At 39.9% G+C, this 9,362-nt stretch overlaps 1 protein-coding gene across 1 annotated transcript; it reads left to right on the top strand.

Annotated features, from left to right (window-relative positions):
- Positions 1-6,508: 6,508 nt before the first annotated feature.
- On the top strand, positions 6,509-8,432 carry LOC149016363 (uncharacterized). Its single transcript, XM_089155882.1, has one exon. It carries the CDS (start codon positions 6,753-6,755, stop codon positions 7,986-7,988), a length of 1,236 nt encoding a protein of 411 aa, XP_089012008.1. The 5' UTR covers positions 6,509-6,752; the 3' UTR covers positions 7,989-8,432.
- Positions 8,433-9,362: the final 930 nt, after the last annotated feature.

The following is a 9,362-nucleotide window of genomic DNA, read 5'->3' as shown; positions in this document are numbered from 1 at the left end:
CATAAGTAATAGAATATATACAAGCGAAAGATAAGTTTTGTTGATCAGGTTAATCCATTGTGGCTGCAAAACGTTAAATCCACGAATCACGGTGAGAGAGCTTGGAGACTCACCACTTCACGCACTTGTTGGAGTAGCGCTCTCGGAAGATTGTTGACTTTAAGGACACTTCCTTGTGAATGCCACGGGCGTGTTTGGCCCGGATAACCCTTGTCAAGGGTCGAGAAACAACAAAAAAAGTAAGCAGAGAAAACGAGTTCATTTTTAGTAGAAGGCGATCAAGACATTAAATTCAACATTTAATGCTTTGGGACTCATTAAATGCCCATCACTCATTATAAAGCCTCTCATTCATTCAAGCTTCTTTGAGTATTGATCCCTTATGATTTGTTTGCCAAATTAAAGGATCGCTGTCACATCCACATTCACATGATTTAAGCTCCTGATTAGTTGGGGGTAGGGTGCATTTTGTTTGACATTTCTCCAAGGAGATTGAGTTCTTAACTTGGTGAATAAGTAATCCATCATGCATAATCTCAACCCTTCATCTTGAGCTGGTAAATTGGAGGGTTAGGATGCATCTTTGTCACGTCAGAGGTGTGGATTGATATATAAGCCTCGTATTCAACATATCTAAGGGTAAGCCCAATTACAATAATTTTAGTATTTATTCTCCTGCAAGTTTCAAAGAAAACATTTCTTCTTGGAGCATTCATTCATCACTATGAAGAATCGTGTTTTTCTGAATTTAACTTAATCATTAGAGGTAGCTTTCCGTAGCTTTCCGTCCTCAGAGGCAATCCACTGTTCTTCTTTTTTATTCTTAGGAATCAAACTTGAACCAGCAATCAACCAGACTACACCAAGGCAGATTTTAGAACAACAATTAACATCAATTAGACCAGACCAAGCCAAACCATATTTACTATTGCATCCAAGAAGCGGCCCCCAACCAATGGTTCTCTTGGGGCCAAAGCTGGGAGAGTGAACCGGATATGTATGACAAGACATGAAAACAAACCCTAAGGTCCCATCAAATGATGAACTTGATTTTATTGAGTCATGGATCAAAGTACAATGTTACCCTTTTTTTTAATTTTTAATGTTAGAAGTACAATGATAAGTTGTTAACCAACTCTGGTAAAATTTGACATCTTTTTTTTTTTTTTTTTTTTGACAGTTGACCAAAAAGAAAAGTAGAAAAGCTAAAATTTGGGTGGAAAAGACTCTTTTCAGTACAAAATATATACCTTTTAAGCTGATGAAGATGATAGAGTACATAATTGTCAATAATTAAGGAGGTGACGTGGCATTCATATGTGGTGAAAAAAGAAAAATGTTTTAACCGGATCCCATGTTGCAGTAGTATATTGATAATTAGTAATTGGAATGTGAGGGCCGTAAAAAATGTGATTATGATGGGTTGAAAAGTCTTTGAAAAATCTGTCTGGTCTGTCAACAGCCCATCATTATACCAAACCAAATAGATTTCCTTGACTATGGCATCCTATTCATGTTATGGAGTGCAGCTGTGCAGGTTGAGTACCTTAAATTGACTGTCTTACCCTTAATGTCTTTACAAATTTCTCTTTTCACCAATTTCCGTAGTTATATATATATATATATATATATATATATACACATACCCTCGTTGGAGTGATTCGGTCAAATGGTCGATGGATTACAATTGTAGCTTGAGGTTAAGGTGAAAATTGCTCTCAACAAACACTTTAGAATGTATATTGTGTAAATTTTTTACACGGCATCCACTATTATTGGAGTGAAACTAGGAACCCCTTAATATTATATCGTAAATTACATGGCACTCAGTTGAAAAATTATAAGTTATCCACAGTTAAGTTTTGTTGTTAAATGGTTGTAAAATTACCTAAATGTCCTTATTTTTATTTAAATTATTTAAAATTTACATCATCCAAATGCCCTCTGAACAATAAAATTACTCAAATATCCTTAGGTGGGTGAAGGTATTATCCATTCACCGATCTTCTTCCTATCCTTCGCCAAAAACCACTCACCACAGCCAGAAACCACCAGACCCTTCCCTTGTCGGAGACAATACCCCCACCCCACCGCCAGCCTTCCCTTGTTGGAATTCACCCATCGGATATGGATGAACCTTATTCCCAACCAAAACCCTTCTCTTGATCATCTTCAAAAGAGCTCTAACCACACACAACAACTCAACACCAACTACCAATTCCTCAGGTCCATTAGGGTTTTCAAGGGTCATCAACAAACTCGCCAATTCAACGATGACTCTCATGAAATTGGCCTGTGTTGCAATGACCATTCCAATAGATTGGTTTTGCATGAGAACAGGTAAGTTTTCCGGAGAGAGAAGGAGAGCAAGAGATGGTAGTTTCTTATCCTGGATCCTCCATTTGAATGGAATTCTCATAACCTGGAGTGTAATCTAAAAGAAACATGCATATAAAAAGAATGAGTTCAACAAAACTCAATGAGGTCAACTCAATAACATATCATGCGTTCATCCACACATTCCCACATTACACATCTATGATTAATAATGATAATATGTGTAATAATGATAATATAATTAATGAATGAATATAATATTATGCTCCTAATTCTATCATGAAGTCTCTATGGTAGACACACATTAAGTTATACACCAGTCTCTTCTGAGCAGTCTCATTCACTCTCCCTCAACAAGAGAAGTCTATTGGGTTCTCTGCAGTTGTTGGGTAAAGTCACATCAATCTGTGGCTAGGGGATATAAGTCACCACTCTCTCACATTATCATTTGGCATGAGAACTGGTGCGTGTTAAGGATAACTCTAGGCCCAGTTTATAGTCATAAGGTCTCGTATTACATATGGTTTGGATATCATTTCTTAACAGAAGACATTTGTTGGTCCGATATCCTTATCCACCTAGAAATGGGATCCTCAACGGGAGGCATCTGTTGGATTTCATTTCTCAACCATATGGTCATCGACATATAATGGACATGAGCTATCCATGTCTTCTCATGGGTTGGTTACCGGTCTTGAGTGTCCATGAGCCCTAATCTAATATATGCAACCCTACCATCTTATGATGACAGTGGGCTCCTTAATGATCACATGATCCAATCACTGACATCATGGGTTAACTGGCTTCAATACCTTTACCGGAAAAGTAGTAGTACTCATGGGGTAATCTAACGAAACACTTCTAGACACCTAGAATTCATGAGCAGAGGTCTAAGTGCATATTTATATATATGGTCACTAGGGTAATGGAAAAATACCACAACCCTAGTTTGTATATAAGTATAATAGGACATAGTCCTAAAATCAAACCCACATAGTCTCATATCATCATTCACAAGATTTAAAAAATATAAACAAACATACTTTCTTATATTTCATTTGCACAAAGTTACACACAATGTATCACAAGATATTAGATATCAAAAGTAATGCAAGATATCAATGATGAAAGTTAAATAACACCATCAATCATACAAGATATGATTAAGTATATTCATTACCTTTCAAGCTTATATAACTCTCCAAATTCCAAAGTAATCCACTAGAAAAAGAGTTTTTGTTTCTAAAATAACCCTAAAAACATAAGAAATTAAATGAGCAATAATTGAGAATCGTTTGGAATCAAATGGGCTAAAACACACACCCAAACTAAGGGCAGGGGGTTGGGCCACACAGGCCGGTTGGCAGGTCCTGGTCAACTGCCTAGCGTAGGGCTTTGGCCAAAAACCCTAATTTCGTTTGTGATTTGATCTCAGCTTGAAACGGAACTTTGGGGTCTTCAATTTGACAGTATTAGGGTCCCCAAACTACCTTTCAAACACCCCAATTGGTTCTCAAATGAAAATTGGCTCTTGCGGATGCCAGCGGCATCTCTGAGAGGCTCGAATCTATTTCGAATGCAAAGAATTGCATGAACCAATTCTCATAAAGATTGAAAGCATTAATGGGGCAATAAGAACCATTCAATGTGACCCATCAATGAAAACCAACACAATAATGCAAAAGATCCTATCTTAATTGCATTCAGAAGAGAGGTTGTGAATGGTTATTGGGAATCCTAACCTTATAGCGCGATTTCTTTTATTTTCTCGCACTTCGACACCACCTAAGGAGTGAAGAAGCTTCAGAATCACAAGCTCTCCTTCTCTCCCACTTTCACAGCATTCTTTTTGCATAAACAATGCATTTATGGGGTTAGAGAATCATAAAATAGGGTTTAAAACTTGAAATCCTGAATTTGCCCTGAAATTGGGCAGGGGCAGTTGGTCCAGTTGGTCAACTGCCTCCGACCAACCGGTCTTATATCTCCTTCATGAGAAGGCCGATTGCAACAGGCTTTAGAGGGTACAAATGTCATTTCAAGGGCTGGTCATTGGTAAAGTCCTCTAGCATTGGTTTACGGACATGCCAAAACCTCCTTTTTATGCCTTCAATATTGATCTTCTCTCTTCTTTTCAAATTCATTAGAGTAATTGGGTCTTCATTGTGGTCATCCACCTTCATAGGTTCGATTTCTTAACTCCCAGGCTCAACTTGTATGGTCTAGAGTTGTCGCTTACTTGTACTCTGGGTTCACAGTCCTGCAACCAATGGGTTAAAGGGTAAAAAATTTGGGGATTTCATAGGTAGTGGGGGCAGTTGTCTTTAGCGGGGGAGGGGGTCTGGTGGTTTCTGGCGAATGATCGGAAGAAGATGGGTAAAGGGAGAATACGTTCGCCCACCTAAAGGTATTTGGGTGATTTCACTGTCTAGATGACATTTGAATTTCAAATTTAAAAAACCTTAAATAACGGTAAGGGCATTTAGGTAATTTTACCCAGCATTTAATAGCAAAACTTAACTATGAGTAACTTATACTTTTTCAAGTGGGTGTCATGTAATTTACAGCATAATAGTGAGGGATCACTAGTTTCATTCCAATATTAATAGGTAGACCTGGAAACGGACCGGATTCGGCTCGAATACACCAGTATCCGAATCCGGCAAAAATTTAGAGAAGGCATCCGAATTCGAATCCAAAACTTTATCAGATATCCGATAATAATCCAATCCGATAAAATATCCGATTATCGATTGATAATTGTCACTTTTTTTACATTTTTTATTATAAATTTCTAATTTCCGATTATCGAATACCACTATCTGAATCCGATTACCGGTATCCGAATATCATCTATTTTTAAAGAAAAAATGTTAAATACTTTACTCTATCCGGATAAAAATTTATCTGGATATTATCTGATCCGATAAGCAATTATCCGAATCCGGTTGCTTAGTTGACGGATACGGATATTTTTCGGTAAGAAAATTTTCGGATACGGATACCCTTAAACGAATATGAATGCGAATTGGGAGGCGGATATCGGCTATCCATTTACAGGTCTATTAGTAGGTGCCATGTAAAAAGTTCTGACTGTGTAGAAAATTTCTCCCATGAACTTTGTTTGTATGAAAACCTATGAAAGCAGGTTTGCCCTATATATGTATACTTCCATCTAATTTTTTTTAAATAACAAGACTTCCATGCATCAACAAGAGAAGAAACTGGGATCACAACATGGCACTAGTCTTGTAGCCACGGAGTGGAGATGGGCCTTCTAGTTAGAGAGTCCGCAACTGTGTTGAAATCTCTAGGAAGCGTCACAATTATCTTTGGAAGCATCTATTATTGGGGGAGCCAATGTTTGAGGTGCATCTTTGCTTCTTCGATTGTCTTTGGATCGTATACTTCCATTTTAATGAATGTTTAGATAGAAGGAAAGAGGGTCAAAGGGGTCTTTCTAGTTAACATTGCAGGAGGAAGGGGGTGGAGGGGCAGGCACGGCCCCTGGCCTTTGGAAAGCTCCACTATTGAAGGTTTGGATCATCTCCTTCAAGAGGCTCTCCCAAGGAGTGTCCAATAAGATTAACCATATGTAATATTATAATTGAAAGGCATATGACCGAATCCTATAACACATTGAGAGTTCCCCTCGAAGAAACTTTGTGCTCTTCTCACCGAAAGGTCTACTTAGTCCTTCTCTTCTGCCTTGTAATCCTAAAAAGGCCTAAAATCCAATCTATGCTTCTTCCTTGCTTTTCAAACCGACTTAAACTTTTGGTGTTCTACACTTCTACCAAAAAAAAAAAGACAACTACGTCATTTTTTTTTTATTTTTGGTAAGACAACGACGTTATGACAGGGGTAATATTGGTATTTTCATAATTTCATTTGGCTAAGCGGTAAATATTGGTATGAGAAACAAAGGATGATATGGGAAAAAGGTAACAAGGCAAGGCTACTTTAGTAATTCAACTTCTCTCATATTGCTTTGCTTTTCATGGTAGCGGAGGAATCCACCCACCACCACCACAAGCAGAGAGGCACCATCAATCAGCCAACAAGTGAATGAATGGGTCCCACTCCGAAACAAGTCTCCAGTGAAGATCTCTAGTGGGTCCCACGTCTTCGCAGCTATTTATATAAATAGATTCTCCTAAAAGATAAATCGCACCCTTTTCTTTTCTTTTCTTTTCTTTCGTTCTCACAGAGTCACAGTTCACTACCCAACAAAACCAACGCAACATTTAAACCCGCACACCCTCCCTCCTCTCTCAAAGCTCCACCCGTAGAAGCATCTTTTCTTTCTCTCTTTCCTTGTCCCTCGGAAAAAGAAAAGCTGAGCGCGTTTTTTAGGTTCTAATAAGTGAGCGGCGCCGCTGATTTTTCCAGATAATCTTTAACTTCCGGCCACCATGGTCGACGTCGAACGGAGAATGACAAGTTTGAATCCGGGCCATGTAGCCGGTTTACGCCGTCTTTCAGCCCGTGCCGCCGCTGCTTCCACCGCCACCACCTCAACTCCTGTTCGAACTGGTCTTGATTCTTTTTCTTCTCTTGTAGTTTCAGTCATTTCACACCTCCGCAACTCCGGCATTTCGGTACAGCAAGGTCTCTCCGATGCCGAGTTTGCTTTAGCAGAGGCCGAGTTTGGCTTCGTCTTTCCACCTGATCTCCGTGCTGTTCTCTCTGCTGGGTTACCAGTTGGTCCCGGATTCCCCGATTGGCGTGCTAGTGCAGGATCACGGCTGCATCTTCGAGCATCTCTTGATCTTCCAATCGCAGCGATTTCCTTCCAGATTGCTCGAAATGCTCTCTGGCCCAAGTCTTGGGGTCCACGTCCCTGTGATCCAGAAAAGGCTATTCGAGTAGCTAGAAATGCCCTCAAGAGAGCACCACTCTTGATTCCTCTCTTCAATCACTGCTACATCCCTTGCAATCCCTCTTTAGCGGGAAACCCAATCTTCTTTGTCGACGAGAATCGGGTATTCTGTTGTGGATCTGATCTTTCCGATTTCTTTGAACGTGAATCCCTCTTCAGATGCAACGACGAGCCTTGTGTTCTCAAGAGGCAGAAATCCGTCAGCGAGAAGATATCAGTTTCATCTTCATCAACGTCTTCGTCTTCCTCCAATTGCTCCCGCAGAAGCTTAGATTCCGGCAGCACCACAGGGGGTCGAACACCCAGGTGGGTTGAGTTCTGGAGCGACGCGGCCGTCGATAGAAGACGAAGAAATTCATCCTCTTCTTCGTCGTCTTCATCTCCGGATCGTTACTTTGAGATTCCTCGGCCGATTTCTCGTGGGAAACTTCCCAAGTGGGTGGAAGGGTATCTGGAACGGATCGGAACGGTTTTAAAGGAAGGTGGGTGGAATGAAACTGATGTAGAAGAAATTGTTCAGGTATCAGCCTCTGGTTTTTTCGAAGAGGATATGATTTTGTTAGATAGTCAAGCAGTGTTAGATGCTCTGCTCCTCAAGGCAGACCGGTTTTCGGATTTGCTTAGAAAAGCAGGGTGGAGTTCTGAGGAGATCACAGACGCTCTGGGTTTCGATTTTCGTAAAGAAAAAGAGAAGAAACCAGTGAAGAAACTGTCGCCGGAGTTAGTAGAGAAGATCGGTAAATTAGCACAGTCAGTGGCACGATCATGAGCAAAGAACAAAGATTGCGGAAGCCGGCATCAAGATTCTTTTTATGGGTTTTACTTAATTTTTATCCTTTTTTAAAGAAAAATCCAAAATATCCCCATACATCAAAGCTTCTCGTGTTCGGTTTGCTCTTTTTTGGGGGTGAAGAAAATTTGGGAAAAGCAAATGTAATCCTGAGAAACCGTAAAGAATCTTCATTAAAGGAAAGAAGAAGACATAGATTAATGGATTTGTAAAACTGTAACAGATAAATATATTCGTTTCAAATACAAACTAAGATCTTTACAAATCTCAAGCTCTGCAATTTTTACCCTTTTTTTCTTCTCTGTATTCTTCTTCTTCGTCTCTGAGAGGTAGGGAATCCATGGGTGCGACCTTCGATACCGCACGCACGTGTTGTCAGAATTCTTTTTTGAAAAAGAGACGTTAATTGGGGACCCACTTCGCAGAAGATTTTTGGCTATTCATAATGACGAAAAATGCCCTTCGTAAGTTAAGAGGGTTAGCGCCTGGTAGGCGATGGTGAGATGGTAAAATGGTAACTTACATCTGAAGAAAATCTCTGGGCTTGAGTCGGGGGCGGGGAGTGTCTCTATGTGATGTCAGAGTAGCGAATGATATGGTGAGCCGCGTCTGTCGCTTGTGGGAGTTTGGGAAAGACATAACAACGAGGTGTGTGTAAGTGTAAAATTGGAAAAAGAGTTTTTGGAGTTTCTTCTGTGTCTCGCTTTGTCTGTATCTGATGGGTTTATCAATTTAAAATGTGTTAATTCAAATCCAAACCGTTCAATTAACTCGAATTGGACCGGTAAATTGTCTAACAAACCGTTTATTGGTCCAGAATATTGGTGTTATCTTGATATTTAGTATCATAGACTTTGATGGAAGGAACCAACATACGCCAGAACCAAAATGGGCTAACCCTTATGTCCGCCGGTCCTGCAATGAATAAATCTGAATGATAAATCGATATGATTAATAGTAATAAAAAGAGGAAAAAATGAGTGAGTGTGGAATTTGTCAATCATGCAATGTTGGCGTAGGTTTAGAGACGTGGGCCAGCCTTGGAGACCAAAATTGAATCATTTTGTTCCCGCTTTTACATTTGGAGAAAACACAGAGGTAATGGGTATTACGATGTGGGCCTGTGTTGAACCTGGAAGGGGCCCATTATCTCGTTATTGAAAGTTGAGACTCGAATCCCACGACCCATTAGAAAGAAAAGAACATTGTTTTTTCCAGTCAGCTTCACCTGCTTCTTTCCACATGTCACATCACCTTTCTTATCTTATCGGCTTCCTTCCCTTCCTTCCTTCTCCTGTAGCACTACAGTCTAGACAGTACAGGGAACCGAGCTATCGCTCCTTCATCCGCCAG

This window comes from Hakea prostrata, chromosome 5 (assembly GCF_041222555.1).
Source record: "Hakea prostrata isolate BN-2017 chromosome 5, UWA_Hpros_2, whole genome shotgun sequence".
Lineage (NCBI taxonomy): Eukaryota > Viridiplantae > Streptophyta > Magnoliopsida > Proteales > Proteaceae > Hakea > Hakea prostrata.
This window is presented reverse-complemented; position numbering and strand designations above follow the sequence as displayed.

Bases quoted from the DNA above. Each gene is read 5' to 3' on its own strand.
- LOC149016363 (XM_089155882.1), top strand. From the start codon at position 6,753: ATGGTCGACGTCGAACGGAGAATGACAAGTTTGAATCCGGGCCATGTA.